The sequence below is a fragment of the Tripterygium wilfordii genome, chromosome 9, assembly GCF_013401445.1.
Source record: "Tripterygium wilfordii isolate XIE 37 chromosome 9, ASM1340144v1, whole genome shotgun sequence".
In the NCBI taxonomy this organism is placed as follows: Eukaryota; Viridiplantae; Streptophyta; class Magnoliopsida; order Celastrales; family Celastraceae; genus Tripterygium; species Tripterygium wilfordii.
The window spans coordinates 10841427-10861341 of record NC_052240.1 but is presented as its reverse complement, the minus strand read 5'-3'; the positions used below and the strand labels follow the sequence as shown (position 1 = coordinate 10861341).

Sequence of the window (19915 nt, the reverse complement as noted above, 5' to 3'; positions counted from 1 at the left end):
TTTTAAAAATTTGAAAAACAATATGTGCCCAAAATTAAACTACAATGGGTGTACATCCCTATGGGACTGGCGTGTTTTCTTTGTTAGACTTGAAAGATCAGGTAGCGTAGATAAGAAGTGTCCATGGTCAATTCAGTTGGTTATTAACAGTTTAATCTTTTTATTTTTGATTTTTCGATCAATTTTCACTAATATACATTTGACAATAACAGACCAAATGATCAATTTGGTGGTTGATTAGATTTAACACGATTTTTTTGAACAATCCCCGTAAAAATCTTTGATGGGCCATTTTTCCTAAAGCGAGTGTAGACAAAAGACTAAAGTAGACGACATTCTTCTATTGATATATAAATAAATTAGATAATAATAATATAGTACACACATGATAAAGAATTACATAAAAACTTGGCAAAAAAATACTAGTTAGAGATGGTAATGTTTTTTTAAGGCATGGTGCACCGATATCATTAGGGTTTAGTCCTCATCAAAGCCACCTCCATCCATGTCCATATAATCATGGTCTTCTGCTGGCCCTTGCTCAGTATCAACTGCTGGCTCATTGGATATAACCACAACAGGGGCCCGAATCTCCTCTGGCTCTTTTCTATCCTTAGCCACCTCCATAGCTTTCATATTTTCATCACTGAAAAATGATGCATAGGGCTTGGAGACCTGCAGGATGTCAATTTGTTAGCCTGAAATATCTCCGACTTAATTGTTCGCAAAAAGAACAAGTTAAAAGAAACCACAGTGCATTCTGAAGAAGTCTCAAATGATTTGTTAAACAGAATATTCACCTTAAATAAAACATTCCTCTTCTCAGCACTTTCTACCAAGTTGTTCCAGTGCCCATCATTTCTCAATGTTGATGCAGATCCAACCACCTAGAGAACCAAATCAAAGCTTTAGCTCATGTAGGACTAGAGAAAGTTAGGTGTGTTGTTTGAGAGCATCTGATAAGCAAATCTCTCTTTAACGTCGAACTTACCAGCACAGAAGACTTTGCCCGGGTAATTCCAACATTCATTCTCCGAAAATCAGAAACAAAACCAATACCTCTGTCCTTATTGGCCCTAACACATGAAAATATGGCCAAGTCCTTTTCTCGACCCTGGAGATGGTGTTTTGTTTCACCCAACATCAGATATATGGAACAGTTACCAAATGAGGGGAAAAGAAAACCCACACAAATAACAATGCATGGAATAGTTCTGTAATGAGGAGAATAAAATGACACCTTACCTGGAAACCGTCCACAGTATTAATGTCCACTAGTTTATCCGATTCCACCCCAAAAGCTTCTTTAAATCGATCTCGGAAGAGCTTGACTTGATGCCTGTATGGGGATATAATTGCAAGCTCAGAACTTGACTTTAGCTCTGGATACATGGTCACCAGTTTCCGATACATGTGGAGAACAAAGTCAACCTCATCAGTATTCACCCAAGATCCACTTCCTGAGGGTTGGCTCTCTTTCCCTTCATATATATCAAAGAAGCAGAAGGGCCCAAAGCAGCGGTACTCATGCCAGTCACGCTTTGTTCGACTCTCAAGATCAGGCCCATCCATCAGTGCCTCATCATAGAACTCCTTCGAAGGAAAGTGTCTTATCTGTTTAGAGAAAGATGATCAAAATGATTTGATGACTTATAACAAGTCTATTCGTGACAGACTATGCGCTCATGAATGATGAGTTATGGTGCCTTCATAGATGGGTTTCACTGCATCATACCAAATACCATTTTAAGAATATGCTATGAATTGAGAATTTTTTTCCTAAAACCATATTCCTAAGTAAGTATAAATTTAGAGATTCAAGAGCAAAATGAAGAGGCGGTTTCCAGAGAGGAAGAGGAAGAGGAAGATGGTGATAGTGTTTAGTAAAAGAAAGTATTGTAGTTTCCCATATGGTCAAAACTTAAGAGTGGTAAAATACTTGTGTGAATGCTCTGGTGCGACAAAGAGAACACTAAGAGAGGTAAAATACTTGTGTGAATGCACTGGTGTGACAAGAGAACAGTATATTGAACAATCAAAAGCAATTAATTGCAGCACATATTTAATTTCTGAATTGTCATCATCAACATAATAATCCTATGTATGCCGAAGTTTTGGATATGACCTCTGGATGCATTCTGTACTGCATCTTCAGCATATTTACAGGATAACCAGCTCTTTGCAATCTCTTGAACAAACTTGTGCCGTAACTTCAATTTTGGAAACACACGTAAGAAAGAGGGTCAGATATTTCACCACAAACATGTTAAACTACATTACTTCAAAATTTTCTAGTTTCCATACCCATATTTTTCAGCGACGGATGAAATCACAGTGGCCGGAAGCTGAACAGGATCACCGACCTAAAACACATTGAGAAAAAAAGGGGGGGGGGATCAGATATTTGATTGCAAGGCAGAACCAAACCACTATCCAAGCAGCATAGCACTTTCAAAAATCCCATGCATGCTCCTAAACGGCATTGTTTAAGACCACAGTCCAATTCAAGGTCATATGAAATGCTTCCAATTATCTTATTATCTGTATATGTAACTTATTGTGTCCTTCCCCCACTGGGCATACCAAAAAGAAGAAAAAAAAAAAGAATACCAGAAATACTTGTTTGCATCCATTGGCCAGAGGAACGAGAGTGGCCGGTTCCACCTGTTCAATGAGAAAAGTACAGAGTTAATGAAAAATGATATTTTAGAACCACTAATAAATGCACCAACCCATATAGGGCGTTTGAAGAGCAAGTGCCATGCATGTCATGCTATATATTTATGCATCATAAAACTGCATATCATTTGAAAGTTTATTTAAATAGAAGAGTACAAAATTAAAATAAAATGCAATCCATCAATCTCCCAGGCAACAAATACACAAAACATAACTGTTGCTCTGCTTTTGTGGGACATATATGCATCCTTTCTAGCCCTTTAGTAGCAAGGAAATTGACCTTCTGAATTCTTGTAATGTTAGCACTATCGCAAATAGTTTTTACCTCCCATTGCGTAACAAGTGGCATGGCAAAAGTTTCAACTCACAAATTAGAACATTCATTATCAGCACATCTAGATGCTTCAGCCAATTCGGCATATAAATTAAGCATTTTTTTCCTGTTAAAGTATCTCAGGGCTCAGATGTCTCTGTTGTGGTCAAGTTTTCTTAAAAGAGAACTCCACTGACACATTATATTTACACTTTCTTGCATTGAACCTTCACTTGAAAAATCTGTAAGTAAGAAATGTATGTCCTCCAATAGACAAAAATGCAAGAGAGAACCACTCACAGCTTGGGCAGCTTCATCAATTATAACAACATCAAAACCACGACTCAGTTTACTAAACAGTACTGAGCCACTGAAGCTAAGGGTGGAGCAGACCTGCCAATACAAAATTCATAACGGTAACATATCTTTTTTACATAAGTAAAAGAAATTTCATTGAAAAGGCACCAAGGGGGTGCAGCCCTCATGTTGCATTGAACTTTAAAGTTTCAACACAAGATCTACATACAATGGCAGCCTCATCCAGAACTGCAGCGCGGATACCTTCTGAATCTCCTCCAGCGGATCCATGTTTCTGTTTATTACTAGATGAATCACCAAGTTTTTGCTTCACCTGCCAGGAAAACCCTTTACGGTTAAAATCCCAACAGATATAACCATTCAACAAGACATTGGGGATAAAAATTCTCAATTTAAAATGAGTAAATAGAATTCCATACTGAACATAATAGATACATATAATTCACAAAAACTCTTATCATCTATTCTTTTGATACATTTTACCTGATTTAGGTCCCTAGTTTTACTTTCTCGTGAGCTACCTTGTATCTAACTTGTCATATAACTCATCATATAACTCAGTATATGCTTATGATGTGTCTCTCCAATAATATTCTTAGCTTCTTTTATGGCTACTTTGTACGATTTATAACTATAATTGTCCCTACAATTATGTAACTTCCTATAACATTCTCTTTACTAAAAAAATTGCTTTTCTAACATCCTCATTTCACCACCATGTTTTTTTGCCTCACTCATTTATCACTACACCCCGATTCCAATTCAACTCGTCCCAAGCAGGGTATGTCCCAACTAATTTCTCATTTTGATTCATGTCATAGGTTTGACAAAGTTTTATGTTGGCTACCAACCTACCATGACTCTCCTCCTTTAACCGGGCTTGGGACCGGCTGCAAGTACAAACGGAGTTGGGTGAACACAACCACAGAGGCATCCTCCTTGCTAAAAAGGGATTAAATTCAACAAATTACTAGATCTTGTTAGCCAAGTCAAAGCCATGTGTTATCCAAGCTCATAATGGTGGTACCAAAAATTGTAAGTAAAAAAAATGATCATATATCTCAAAAAGTGCATAAGTTACTGACAGATACATACAAGGTCATCCATTGCGACCGACTTGACAGAATGGTGAGCTTTGAGACCAATGCGCACAATTTTAGGGTTATAAATGTGAACATTCTCATCACGAACACCTAGACAGAATGGCATCACATATAAAGTTGATGAAAAATACAATTACAAACAAAAGAATACAGGAACTGGAAGAAGAACACATGATAAGAAAGAGCATAATTGGCCGCTGCAATATTCAATATTAACAAAAGATTTCCAAGTAGAATCATCCATGAGTCCAATTCCATGCAACTTGCAAGGATAAGGACTCATACCACATGCAAGCTTACCCTACAATCAATCCATAAAACTTCTTCAACCTGTCCTAATTTGTGGGACATCACCCCATTGATTTTAGCAAGCTAGTAAGAGATGAAAAGAATCTGAAATGTACAAAATTACAAAAACAGCATCCAGCACTGTATCATAGAACAAATTTGAGCACAACAGAGAGAAGCAAGGACATTGCGATTAGAAGTCATACCATTCTGAAGAAGACGCAACACAATTTCATCAAGTGCGGAGTTTGAAGGAGCACATACCAGCACTTTTACACGATACTTGCGACCCGAATCAACAACTTCTGGTTTCTAGAAATCAATGAAAATTTAGACGAGTTGATTCTTTTCAGATCACAATTATAACATGACGATTAGAACTCACCATATCATTCCCAGTGGTTGGGAAAAAACCATCATCCCCATCCTCAGGCATAATATCATCTCGAGGATTAGAACCAGTTAACCAAGGAGACGCTCGTTCCCAATGCTTGCATCTGCAATTATAAAACAATACAGTCAACCACCAGAGGAAAAAATAGGACAACTGGGATGAAAGGGAGTTTGAAAGCTCCAATTCCCGGGTTACCTACTCTTAACTGTCAAAGCGAACACTAAAATAGATTGCCTCCTGATACAACCAAAATTTTTGTATGACTCTTCAACGAAGATGGGAATTCAAAGCTCTGCCCTTAAGCAGGATGGTCAGAAGATTGACCACTTCAACAAGTGGTGCTTCTCAATACAACAAAAAGAATATCAACATTCTAGTTGCAAAATAGGCGACTGAGTATTTCGATTTGCTTACTTCCATATTTTTACCTCCTTTCTATAGACGAAACCTTAAGCTTTTAGAGTGAGCTTCGCCCAATTTATCCCACATACAACAATCTCAAAGACTAAATTCATTTCGGGCCACCTTACTCATCTTACAAGTGAGTATATAAAATACTGAATTTGGTAACTCAGACACTCACACTCATATGCTTATGAAAATTGAAAAAAAAAAAGAGACTGTATAAGATCAATACTCATAGAGACTTTAGAGATAGATGGCCATTCAAGAAATCCTGGATTAAATATGTAAACAACTAAACATCATAAAATTATAGAACAAAGTTAGTCACCAAACATACTTCTCTTGAAGAGGTAGTTCTGGTCCACGTTTCACTTCCCGTAATCCACCCCTGCATGGAAGAACCATGATGTATTACACTATAAAGTCTAAGATTGAAAACATCACGTTATTGACTTCCCAGAACAAGACAAGAGATGCTAACAACCCAAGAATGATAGTCTTAATGCCAGAATAAATATAGACAATAAAAATATTTACTTGATGTGCACTCTTGATGGAGTTGCATGTAAGATGGCACTAAGAAGTGCAAGAATGGTCTGAGTCTTCCCAGTACCTGGAGGGCCCTAATAAAGTGTTACACGAACATAGTTAGACAATATCAAGTTTTAAGTAAATGAAACAAAAATACAGAGTACTATTGCCAATATCAAACATTAATCTTAGCTATGCAACCAGTTAAGGAAGCATAGGTCCAGAAAATAATAACAGCATATTAGGCAAAACTGTAAGTTTGTGCAGTGGAATAAAAAGATCACACCAATGTGGAAACTATAAGCTCTACGGACTACGGGTATTCAGGGAGGGAACAAAAACAAACTTTTAGAAAGGTAAAAGTCAAACCTGTATTAGGACAAAGGGTTTACGTGATAAACCAGCCTGAAAGAGAAAAAAATTTCTTAGTCTGATAGGGGATTACATTCTAAATATAAATAACTACAAAAACGCTTCAGTGGGAGCAATTCAAACCGATCCTAAATTTTTGGGATAAGGACTCGGATAATGATGATGATGAGTGGGAGAGAAAACTGACCTGTATCGCTTCTTCTTGAGACTCATTCAGGTTTTCATGAATATAGTCATGAAGAGGTCCAGAAATTCTCCAGGCCTGATCATCAGATCTAAAATTCTTTTCAGCAGCCGTTAATATTAAATCCTTGAATGGAAGAGACTCAATTGACCGTAAAGCAATATATTCACGAGCAATTGTTGACAAACTGCAAATCTGCAAATGTTGCATTTCCCTATGCGTAAGTCAAATACATAGCCAATAGAAAACCTATTAAAGGTTACTTTGCTTCAGAATAACCAACTAGTTACACAGAAATACTACACCGTTCAAAAAAAAAATTGCATCAAATTGCGAGACCTATATCATGTGACGCCTCAATTTTCCCTTATAGGTCAGGATAAGTTATGAGCATTGTTAATGTCTAAGTTACTGTTTATCAGAATAAGAAATCGAGAAGAACACTGAAAGGCATATGAAATAGCAAAACCCCACTAAAAAAAGTTTTTGTTCATCAAATTACCTTAAGACAGAACAAACGCTTATCCACTACTTTGGCTGGAGAAGTAATTAGAGACCACATATTTAACAGCCTTGTACTTGATCCAAAGGCATCTGCTCTTACATTCATGACCTCTCCGGCTAGGTACATCCTAAGCCTAAGGCGATCCGACTGGCGATGATCCACCAAAGCAAATGCATACGTCTCAGGGATGGTTGCTCCCTCTTTGAACTACACATCCATGAAGAAGTCAATAAGACAGATTTCACGCTAAATTTGCTGCATTGGTATTGGTCATAAGAACACACATAAGTTCACCGAAGAAGATAGGGAAATGGGGAAGAAGTGGGAGATAAGACCCATTGTTATTGTCATTTTTTTCTTAACGTAAAATCTTGGATACAAATATCGCAACTTCAATTTTCCTTTCCCATCCATCATATTCTCAAGAACCATAGGCTAAGCGGCTGATCAAACAAATGACAATTACAAATTTAAAGCAAAATATAAATGCTAATAATAAGAAAATTTTGTAAGAACACTCCACCAAAAAAAAAACAATTAAAAAAGGGAATAGAGCTTCAGTTTCTAATGAAGAAAACACGTGGGAATAAATAAACATGGGGAACAAGAATAATTTCAAGGTCAAGGACAAAAACAATGCACAAGTAAGAAAACTCAAAGAAGATTAACTTCTTGCTCAATCAGAAAACTCAGAGAAGATAACTAGGCCACTATTGAGAGAGGCAAAAAAGAGAACTTTTGATTAATTAAAAATAATAATAAAACAAGTTTGATCACCTCCTCCTTTGAAAGAAGTAAGAGATCATTCTGTGATATCCGTTGTTCATCCTCATCATTGGGATCATAGGTAACCGATGGTAAGTGGAAACCATCAGCCTCATTGCATTCAACCACTAGCCTAAGCTTCCACTCTCTCACTGCAATGCCAAATACAAAGGCTACAAAGTTACAATCCATTAAAAAAGCTTCACAAATAAAATCATAAGTGGTTACTAGGGTAACACCTGAAAATATTAGAACAATCAAATAGATTAGTATTCAACTTGGTAATAGATAAACAATGTCAACACATAAGAAATTCAATCTTCATGTCGTGTAGGAAACTCATGCCTTCAACTTACGACAAAGTTTAGACAAATATTATTACTATATTTCCTTTTCTTCCAATTCCATTGAATAATCTTACGAACCAAACAGATGCTATGAGTGCAAAATAGTTTACCCTCTTCCTCATCTTTCTTCTGAATAATCTGAGCCTTTACTTCTTCAAACAAAAGCGGCTCAAAAGTTGAAAGATAATCATCAACATCTATGTAGCTGTTCTTCACCTCTTTTAAATCCAAACAAGCTGCATTAGACCCCTTTTTGCTATTTCTCTGTCTCAGAAAGAGATAAAAAAGACTGAGAAAAGTTCATCCTAAAAAATTAACATAGATATATATATATATATCTATACTTTACTATAAAGTATATATATCTATACTTTATATATATATATATATATATATATATATATATATATATATGTAGATGGAGAGGAAGAGACATACTTTATCTGATTCCTTGAGGAGTCGAAAATAGTCCCAACCAAGTACGATTCTGCAAAAACGGCTGATTGAAATTTCCTCCTGCAGCTTTGCCTTGTCCACAGTCATGGAGAAGGGCCGGTAATTTTGCGCCCGGTAGGAGAAACGGAGTGAGGTTTTGGGTTTTGGGTATTGCAGTATTCATTTATGGGGCAACCAATGGGTAGATGATTAGGAAAATTTATTCCGACGAGGTGGAAAAAAAAAACACTTTCAAATAAGTAAACAAAATTTTAAATTAACTTTTTTTTGAAATAATTTTAAATTAACTTTATATTCACTGATTTTTAAAAAATTGGGGTTAATACAATATATGTGATCCCTAAAAGATGGTCAATGTTTCAATTTGGTCATTGAAAGTCAAATTGTGTCAATTTAATCCCTCAATGTTTAATTTGTTCCAAATTTATCACCCGGGCAAATTTTGTCAATTTCGGTCGATCAACCTATTGATGTAGCAGGTTGACTGTTAAACCAATTTTACCATGTGAATAACAATATCCAAGGTGGATTTTATTTAATTTTTTATAAAAATTTCATAAGGGGACAAAATTATTGCAATTATCCAAAAAAATTGACAAAACTAAAATATCACTAAAGTCTAGAACAAATCAATTACCCAAAAAATTATATAAAAAAACCCCTAAATCTATACAAACCCTTCACCGTCGGCCATGCGTGCTTCATTGAAACACACCAAGATCTTCCAACTAGCAGAACACACCAAGATCTGAGAAAGAGACTATCCAGCTGTTACACACCCAGTGTAAGGGTACTACCCAGTAGCTACAACCAACAAGGATAAACGGTTCTATATATATAATCACTGCAACGTTCCAGGAGAGTATCATACAATACAACAAACAAATAAAGATAAGCCTTTTCGAGGGAGGCGGCTCTCCGGAGTTCTTTCACAAGACCAATACATCCAAGACAAAAGGTAACCCTATGAAGAGTTAAATAAATAAGACAAGTGAAAGCCAATCAACCAGCCTTTCATCTAACGGCTAACTGACTTAAGAGTGACAAAAGAAACGGTGTCGCATAAGAGAGGTTGGTGACAATACTTCCTCCCTTAGAAGACCTTGCCCACAAGGTCCGGGAATTGCTTGACCAAACGCTGGTAAGAGATCCAAGTCGCTTCAGACGCATCTTGACCGTGCCACTGAACCAATAGCTCTGCTATAGAGGTGTTCCCCTTCCTTCCCAAACATCTATCTAAAACCAAATATGGAGTTGGTAATGGTTGCCCTTCAGTATTCATTGGAGGAAGAGCGATAGGTTGATCGACCGAAAGGAGTAAACAACTTCAAAAGGAGTAATTTTAGAGCTTGAGTGAGGTGTAGTGCTGTAACAATATTCAGCCAAAGGCAACCACTTCAGCCATGATTTGGGTTGGTCCCCAACGAAACACCTGAGATACTGTTTGATAGCCTTATTAATTGCCTCAGTCTACCTGTTACTCTGTGGGTGATAGCTGGTTGAGAAATTCAATTGCATTCCTAACAGCCCAAAAATTTTTGTCCAGAAGACGTTCGTGAACACGGAGTCGCTGTTGTCACCATAGACTCCGAAATGCCATGTAATCTAAAAATGTTATGCAGAAAAGTCTGAGCAACGGAGGCTATTGTATATGGGTGCGAAAGAGCCAGAAAATGTGCATAGTTGGATAATCGATCCATAACTACCAAGAGGACTGATTTGTCCGAAGAATTAGGAAGTCCTTCCACAAAGTCTAAATTGGTATCAGCCCAGATTCTCTTGGGAATTGGTAGCGGCTAGAGAAGACCATAAGGCTGAGTGTTTAGGTACTTGGTAGCTTGACAAGTCTAGCAATTTTTTACAAACTCCTTCACAGATTTCTTCAGTCTAGGCCAATAGAACTCCTTTTGAGTTTTTTGAAGTGTCTTATCATAGCCAAGATGCCCAGCAAGGGTGGACGTGTGCATTTGCTCTAAAATCTTCTCCCTAGTGTCAGCTTAGCATCCCACCACAAGCCTATGTTTATAAAACAAAACATCATTTCAAACCAAAATGATCACACGAGGTAGCATCCTCTTTGAGTTTGATGTTAAGCTGCTGAATCAAAGTGTCCCCTTCATATGAGTGTTTGATCTCTGCAAGTAATTCTAAGGTCGGTATCGTGATTTTGCTTAAGAGTGGCACTGAAGTATGAAATTGGTCTATTATTCTGCATTAGAACCGCCCCAATTTCCATGCCAGAAGCATTCACTCTATGACAAAAGGCTTATTAAAATCATGTAAGGCCAATATAGGTGGTGCTGCCACTGCCTCCCGAAGCTTCTGAAAAGCAAAATCAGCCGAAGTACCCCACACAAAAGAATCCTTGGCCAAAAGTTTGTATAGACGTGAAGCAATTGAGTCATACCCCTTGATAAATTTTTGGTAATACCTAGTTAACCCCAAGAACCCACGAAGGGCCTTCATCGAGTTTGGCACAGGTCAGTCTCTCATCGCCTGAGTTTTTGTCGGATTTGTCCGCACGCCTTGTTGATCAATAATGTGACCCAAATAGCTCACCTCACTCACCCTAAAGTTACATTTAGATGCCTTAGCAAAGAACATGTGTTGAGAGAGGAGCTTTGTAATACCCAAATTTTATCCGACCATTTTTGCTTTTATTTCTTATTTCATTCAAATATTTTTTTAAAATATATTGTGAAAAACCTAAATTTTGAGCCCAATTGAATTTTTGCCTAAAGCCCAATTTATTTACCTCAAGCCAAATTTGTGTCACAATTCAAATACCCAATTAGGTCACAGCCCATACCTACAAACCCAATTCTCAAACTTGTCCAAATGTCACCAAATAAAACCCACATTGACATAACCCAAGGCCCACAAGTCAAGCCCACAAAAAAAACAAAAGAAACCCTAGAAAGAAGTTGTTGTGACTAAATAAAACTATAAAAGGGTGGTGGGGGCGCACAAAAGGAAGGAGGAGAAAAGGTGGGGAAAGGTTGGTGACAGAGGGGGAGGCAACACAAGAAAAGAAAAGAGAGGGGGTGTTTGGTTTTGGGAAAAGAGAGAAAAGAGTGGCAAAACAAAAGAAGAAGAAAAAAAGAGGCATAGGAGAGAAAGAAAAAGAGAGAGTGGGAAAGGAAAGAACAAAAAAAAGAGAAAGGGGCTGCTCGGTTAGGGAAGAAGAAGGGAAAAAGGGGGAAGAGAAGGGTTGCTGGGTTAGGCTAAAGAAGAGGAGAGGAGGGGCTGTTTTGGCAGAGAAAGAAAGGAGTGTGTATATTGTTCGTTTTTTTTTCTCCTCTCATGACTCCAATGGATGAGATTGGCTTCAAATAGGAACCTCCTCTTTGAGGGATTCTGTCCCCCTGTAGACGGAGGTTTCCTCGCCATTTCCTTGCAAATGATACTACTCTACCTTGGTCAAAATGAGGACAAAGTTGCATGAATGCCTATATCCACTTTTCTGTTTGTTCGAACTTGGTTTTTCTTGCCTTTTCCTTTGGCTTGGATTTGAGAACATTAGTCTCCTTTCTTGGAAGTGGGACGATTCGATTGAAATTACATCACAATTAAGCTACTGGTCTTAAAATGAAAATGGATTCTATTTTGACCATTTTTGATTTCTCAGGTTCCATCTTTGTTAGACCATTTGGATATTTTTTATTTTATTATTTTTTTGGCCTTTTTTTCTCTTCAGGGCCATTTTTATTTTTTTTTTATGGATTTAATCTCCATCCCTTTTGTTGGCCCTGTTGAATTTTGAGGTTTAATCTTTTGGGACATTCTTTTTGGGCCAACATTCATTTTTATGTAAATTGTTTTAATTTTTAAAATAGTGATTGCTATCACCCAAGCAAAAAAAGGGTTTTTAACACTCGCGAAAAAGGATCTTAACTCTAAAATGGTTATCATTAAATTCAAAAATGGGACATTCATTTCATTTATTTAAATTAAACTATTCTTTTGTAAATATTACTCACTTTTCAATAAAATTACGCAAGCTCGCGTACTCTTTTTTCGAGAGATTATATCCCCATGTAAAAGAAGCTACTTTCTAAAAATTACTCATTTTCAAAAAAATAAAAAATACATTGTCGCGAGCTTGTGTACTCCTTCTTTAAGAGATTCTGTCCCCGTGTAGACGGAGTTCTTTCAAAAATATTTTCTTCAAATTCGCAAAAATATTTTTATTAGCCTTTGTTCAAGTATTGGTAACCGTGCAAGTGGGTGTTGCAGGGTGCTAACATCTTCCCTACACTCAATCGACCCCCGGACCTAATTCTCAAAATGACAGATTGGTATCTTATAGGTGACCAATTGCACCTCCAAAACAATTGGTGGCGACTTCATTGTTTTTTGTAAGTCCGTCCGTGTCACGATTCCGATTGCGACAAGCTTCAAGACTACAACCAAATGCTTAAGATGTTCCTGTTTGGACCGACTATGCACAAGAATATCATAAAAAAAACCAATACAAATTTGCGAAGTAAGGCTTAAATACCGCGTTCATAAGACTTTGGAAAGTCGAGGCGGCGTTTGTTAACCTAAACGGCATCACAAGGTACTCATAGTGACCCTCGTGTGTGCGAAAGGCAGTCTTTGGAATATCCTCCTTCACAACCCATATTTGATGATAACCCGAACGAAGATCTAATTTGGAAAACATGGAAGCGCCATTAAATTCATCATGGAGTTCCTCAATTAGGGGTATTGGAAACCGATCTTTAATCGTTGCCTTGTTGAGCGCTCGATAGTCTACACAAATTCGCCAAGTACCATCCGCCTTCCGCACTAAGAGAATTGGTGAAGAGTACGGACGAACACTGGTTGTGTTTGGTGAAGTGGTCCACAGAGTCAGATCGCTTCACCAAACATATTAATTTTGAGGGCGGTACTACTCTCAAATCACAAGCTCCATTTCGGAGCTTGTGAGGGCGTTACCGCCTTTTCATTTTTAAAATTTTTTTATGTGGACCTCACATACTTTAAGTCGAACTTTCCAATTTTTTAATAAAAAAACCATGATGGGACCCACTTGAATAATAAACATTAGTAATAAACCCCACCTAAGGTATATTTAGACTTAATAAAATAGATTTATAATTATAAATATAAATATATATTAATAATTATAATAATATATATTTTTTATTTGACATTTTCTTTCATTTATATATGCAGTATATATTATATCACAAATTTATTTAAATATTAAGCTAAAATAATTATAATTTGTACTTAATAAAGTATATAATTAATAATCATGATTTATTTATTAAATTTATAATTAACTTTTTTATTGAAATAAAAAAATTAAAATGAAAAAATACAAACAAAATATATTTTACTCAACTTAATAGCTAACAACAGTTAACAACTTTATCAAACATCTCACAACTTATTTCACAACTTTACGCTTAACTTTTTTTTTTCAAACCTTAATAGCTAGCGTTGAAAATCAACACAACCACTCTACCAAACGGGCGCTATTGCGAACCAATCCAGTTTTCAGCAACTTCTGAATTATTTTCTCAATCTCTGCCTTTTGATAGTGGGGATAACGGTATGGTTGAACATTAATGGGTGTGGTGCCATTTTGCAGCAAAATTCTATGATCGTGAGTTCTAGCAGGAGGTAGATCAAATGGTTCAACAAAGATTGAGCTGAAGGTGGACAATAATTCCTGAATGTTCTTATCCACTGCAGTATGTGATGAATTGAAATTAGCCTCAATAATCTGCAACAATACCCCATCCCGTTTCAAAGCACCCAACCTTTCAGAGCCCACTGATGATAGAAACTCACTTATGGAAGGTTCAATGCCCAGCAATTTGCACTGTCGTGCCTGATGCACAAATTCCATAGTAAGGTTGCGAAAGTTTTATTACACCACCTCAAATTGTCTGAGCCACCTCATACCCAGCACCATGTTGCACCCACCTAGTGGTAAGACCTAGAAATCAACACAGAATGGTATCTTTTGCAAGCTAAAGACAATGCCACAAATCTTCCCTGGCTTTGTAACACATCACCATTTGCCAAGGTGACTGAAAATGGGGTTTGTTGTGGTAGCACCAGTTGAGCCTTTTGAGAAAGACTTGGGTCAATAACATTGTGGGTAGACTCGGAGTCAATTAGCACCACAAATCGCAACTTCCTAATACGACCAACTATTCTCATAGTACGGGATGCAGCCGAGCCCGAGAGAGCGTGCAAAGAAATTGCTGGAGTTATTGTAGAGCCTGCTACCTCCCTAGAGTTACCCGTGTCATCGCCATTCTCTCCTCCTAATGTACGATCCCCACTAGAGCTCACCTCCTCACAAACTAAAGAATCATCTTAAGCCTCAATATAGAAGAGTTTGGGATTAGGACATTTGAGACCACTTTGCATAACAGTTATAACACAATCCCTTCCTTTTCTTATCCCTCATTTGCTTATCAGTGATTCGTTGAATGGAAACTCCCTTGGGTGAGGTAGAGTTTCGTGCTGCATCTGTGTGAGAGTATGAGACCTAAGGTGAGGCTGTCGTGATGCTAAGACCCATGCCATATCCTGGATATGGAAGCAATAATGGTGCAGGTGGAGCTACTAATGCCGGTAGAGGATGGACCACATTAGGCTCAGAGTGATGGTGAGGCAGAGTACCCAGTTGCAGACTCCAAAACTGGTGTTGTGTGGCTAACAATGTCTCCTCCTGCATGCGCGCCAAGGCTCTACCAGAAGCGATTGGGGCATGAGCATTTTAACAGGTAGGCGAATCTAGGCCCCCCCAAATAACAACTCAACTTGAGCGCGACTATCCATCCTGGGATTTTGACTACGAGATCTTCAAACCTCATTGTATACTCATCCACTGTTCCCGTTTGTCGAAGAAGCATAAGTTCTTCTAGTGGATCTTCAAAAGGACCAGGGCCCAACCAGGTCTGTAATGTTGCAATGAAATCTGTCCATGACGGAATAATGCCAGAAGCTTGGAAGTCATGAGCCTGCCTTGCCTTCCATGTGATAGGAAGCATTCAAAACCTTCTGACCCACTGACGTTTGGTAATAGGTAAAGTATTGATTGGCACGCTGGAGCCACACTACTGAGTCGTAATCGATGTACTCGGGAAAGTCCAAGCGAGGATTACAATTTTGTCCTTACGCGTTGTCATCGTTGTTCTCCCTGCCACGATCAACAACAAGACCACCTAACTGAGGCAGAGGAGGTGGGTCTGGGGCTAGGGTTAGAACCAGTCGATCATTAATGGCTTGAATGGCTAAGTTTTGAGCATCCAAAAGGGCCATAAGGGCCGAAATAGCTTCCAGGATATGAGCTGGTGAATCACTGTCTGCCATTGTACGCGTCTTCACCATAAGGGTCGCTCGTCTTCGATACCAATTGGTTACACACCCAGTGTAAGGGTACTACCCAGTAGTTACAACCAGCAAGGATAAACTGTTCTATATATATAATCACTACAATGTTCCAAGAGAGGATTATACAATACAACAAGTAGATAAAGATAAGCCTTTTCGAGAGAGGTGACTCTCCAATGTTCTTTTACAAGGCCAAATACATCCAAGAAGGTAACCCTACGAACAGAGTAAAATAAATAAGACAAGTGAAAGCTAATCCTAGCCAATCAACCAGCCTTTTATCTAACGGCTAAATGACTTAAGAGTGACCAAAGAAATGGTGTCGCATAAGAGAGGTTGGTGACACCATCAATCTCCAATAGCACAAAAGAAGGGCCTTATAGACCTGCAGTCGGATCCAAGCATCACGGGAAGCGCACAGGAGTAAGAAAAAGAGCATAAATCCCAACCCTAGAATGGCAGCCCAAAAGCCCATAAATGAACCTCCAAAAACAGAAGATGCCTGAGAATTTGTTGATCTCGATTGGGAATTACTATGGCAGCTTCACATGGATCGTCGAAGTCGACAGACGAGGCATATGTGTCGCTTCTCTACGGAGATGAGTTCCAGTTGGGAGTCAGGGTTCTGGGGAAATCACGCCGGATTGAAGAAGGATATGGTTGTTCTTTGTGGTGTCTAAAAAAAAATATCTATATAATTTGTTTTGAAGGAATGATTGTTAATTAATCTTTTGTTTATTAATGCAAATAAATAACAATAAAATTTTAAAATTTTATTTTTTAAATGACAACGAGGAATACGACGACGTACTTTCATTGCCTTTGCGAGTTGCCTCGCTGTGGCTGGAATGTCTATAATTATATATCGTTCCTTACGTTTTCGTTTCAGACGCGTCTTCCTATTGCTTTGAAACTCTTCTATTCGTTTTTGTTTCGAAGATCCGGACTGCAGTTTGTCTGTCTTCCCTTTTCTTTTGTCGTATTGGTGAATTGAATTGAAACAGAGCTCACTTCGATTGAAGCTATGTCATACGCTTACCTTTTCAAGTACATCATCATCGGCGATACTGGTATTCCTCTCCGCCTCTCGAATTGGGTTGTTTTTGTTTCTTTGATTTGCTTGGATGGTGTACGAAAAGTTTCGCTCTTTTCTTTTGTTCTTATTCGTGCTTTATTCATTATTTGATTGCTTCTATTGTCACTTCAGAATTGAAAATTTGTTGATTTTAATAGGATTAGTCTCCGCTTTAGTTTTCTAAGATGGTTTGAATCTGTGTGTGTTGGGAATCTAATAATTTTTTCTCTTGATGTTGTTGCTTCCTGCCGATCTGCAGGAGTTGGGAAGTCATGTCTTCTCCTCCAGTTCACCGACAAGCGTTTCCAGCCTGTGCATGACCTAACTATTGGTGTTGAATTTGGGGCCAGGATGATCACCATCGACAACAAACCTATCAAGCTTCAAATATGGGACACGGTTTGTTTTTCTCCTCTCTCCCAACCCGTGTTGCTGTTGTTGTAGAATAAGTCTGTCTTTTACGTGGGCTCCCATATGTGACCCTAATATTTTGCTTAATTGAGAAATGATCATCTGCTTCAACATGAAAAAGAAAGACAGGCTGATAATAACTTGAAGCCTTCATCAAATGTCTCTGTATTGCGGTTGCCTTTTATGCCATACTTTGTAGAAGCTGTAAATGGAACAATGTTTTCAAATGATGCATTTAATTTCTGTAGAACGTTGTTAGGTTAATGTATTCAATACATGTTTGTGTATGTACATATGCTGAGATTTCGCTTAACTATTTTAGGCGGGCCAAGAGTCTTTCAGATCTATTACGAGGTCCTACTATCGAGGGGCTGCTGGTGCATTGCTTGTCTATGATATTACCAGGTACTTGTTTTGTATTCATTTGTTTGTACTATAGATTTGGAATCTGCTGTAAATATTTTTCACAAAATGATCTATTCCGAGTAGACTTTCAGAAATGGTGACAATTAATGCACCATAATCCTGTGGAATGTTGTTGACTTGTTGCTCTCTAAGATGCATGTTTTGCCAAGGTCTCTGTGAGTTATAATGTCATGGATGTATCTGATTACTGATGTTGGGCAAGATGAATCCAAGTATCTTATCAGGGATTACGGTCAAGATAAATCTTACTCATTAACATTCTAATATTCTATCAACTCCATTGGTTGCCACCCCTGGCCAGTTTTAACTTTCAGGTCGCCAACCATATTAGATGTGGTATAAGTAAAGAGCATGAAATGCTACTGCATGAGATTGTTGGATTCCTACCCCGTCGATTCTTTCTATCGATTTTGTGTGTGTGTAGTTTGGCATATTGTGCTGAGATGATAATGTTTGTGCTGATAATCGCTTTTTATCAGTGATTAAGGTCAAGATAAATCTTACTCATTCACATTCTATTAACTTCCATTGATTGCCATCCCTGGCCTGTTTTAACTTTCAGGTTGCCAACTATATTAGATGTGGTATAAGTAAAGAGCATGAAATGCTACTGCATGAGATTGTTGGATGCCTACCCTGTCGGTTTCTTTTTATCGATTTTGTGTGTGTTAGTTTGGACTATTGTGCAGAGATGATAATGTTGGTGTTCACACTTTAGGAGGGAAACTTTTAATCACTTGGCTAGCTGGCTGGAGGATGCAAGGCAGCATGCTAATTCAAACATGACAATCATGCTTATTGGCAATAAGTGCGACCTTGCTCATAGAAGGGCTGTCAGCACAGAGGAAGGGGAGCAGTTTGCAAAGGAGCATGGGTTGATCTTTATGGAGGCTTCTGCTAAAACTGCTCAGAATGTAGAGGAGGTTTGAAGATTGTTCTGTATTATAAGATTGCCATCTTCTAAAACAATGGTAATTCAAACAATCTGTTGTCTTTTTTACATCTCTAATGGTACATTTCCTGAGCAGGCATTTATAAAGACAGCTGCAACGATATACAAGAAGATTCAGGATGGAGTATTTGATGTATCAAATGAGGTTAGGTTCTTACTCCCTTCTGTAGTCTACCCTATGACTTATGAGGATTCGTTGCATGTCAGTTTAAGCACATATGGTGGTTTGGGCTTCATCATGGCTTCGCAATAAAAGGTTTTTTTTTTTTTTTTAATCTTTCATTTTAAGAATATGTTAACATAAATTATTAGTCCTGAACTACTGACTTTTCTGATTCGCTCTTTACTTCTCACTTGTGAGTGCTTGGTCACCGTCTTGAGAATTAAGTTTCAATGAGCAATTGGACATTGATTTTCTTTGTCTGACATGGTTTACAAGTTGATATTGGCCTATTTCCTTTGTTTTCCGGTGTAACTTGCTGGATTACATTCTAGTTCAATGGATAACACAATTAATATGAATAAGGGTTGTTTTATGCGGATATATGAAAAATGCTGAATTATTTTGGTGGTTTTTTGCAGTCCTATGGAATAAAAGTTGGATATGGTGGAATCCCAGGTCCATCTGGAGGCAGAGATGGCTCTTCTTCTCAAGCCGGAGGCTGCTGCAATTGAAGTCCCTTACCATTTCCTTCACTATTTTGGATGCAGCTGTCTACTTCTCAACCATCTTTATTATTTTTTTTAAATTTCTTTTCTGGGTTCTGAGAATTTATGACTTTGCTTTGTATATGTAAAAGCCTTCAGGATTTGGCATACTTGTGTAATTGCTTCATATGTCCTCAATTTGTCTGTAAATTATACTGGCGTTCCCCTCTCACTCTTGTTTTAGTTGCACTTGAAGAAAAACTGCAATTGTGCTAATGGGAGTGGCTAGTGATTTGCTCTTCATGTATTTCTCTATATGAGATTGCTGTTTATATATCTACTTATTTGCTAGGAAAATGGGTTCCTGAATATCTATATGTC

The 19915-nt window shown here is 37.8% G+C and overlaps 2 protein-coding genes across 2 annotated transcripts; one reads left to right on the top strand and one right to left on the bottom strand.

The window, feature by feature from the left end:
* Positions 1–315: 315 nt before the first annotated feature.
* Positions 316–8826, bottom strand: LOC120004823 (probable helicase MAGATAMA 3). The gene is made up of 20 exons (XM_038854134.1): positions 8643–8826; positions 8315–8468; positions 7870–8009; positions 7090–7299; positions 6591–6782; positions 6401–6436; positions 6038–6123; positions 5838–5888; positions 5087–5198; positions 4908–5013; positions 4406–4503; positions 3519–3623; positions 3293–3385; positions 2611–2664; positions 2305–2363; positions 2126–2210; positions 1246–1614; positions 992–1114; positions 801–887; positions 316–675 (listed from the first exon to the last, which is right to left on the bottom strand). The coding sequence occupies exons 1-20, from the start codon at positions 8745–8747 to the stop codon at positions 478–480; spliced, it is 2463 nt and encodes an 820-aa protein (XP_038710062.1). The 5' UTR covers positions 8748–8826; the 3' UTR covers positions 316–477.
* An 8072-nt stretch (positions 8827–16898) lies between these two features.
* LOC120006241 (ras-related protein RABB1c) lies at positions 16899–19891 on the top strand. The gene is made up of 6 exons (XM_038856204.1): positions 16899–17092; positions 17357–17496; positions 17831–17913; positions 18653–18857; positions 18963–19031; positions 19469–19891. Exons 1-6 carry the CDS (start codon positions 17047–17049, stop codon positions 19559–19561), a joined length of 636 nt encoding a protein of 211 aa, XP_038712132.1. The 5' UTR covers positions 16899–17046; the 3' UTR covers positions 19562–19891.
* The last annotated feature ends 24 nt before the right edge of the window (positions 19892–19915 follow it).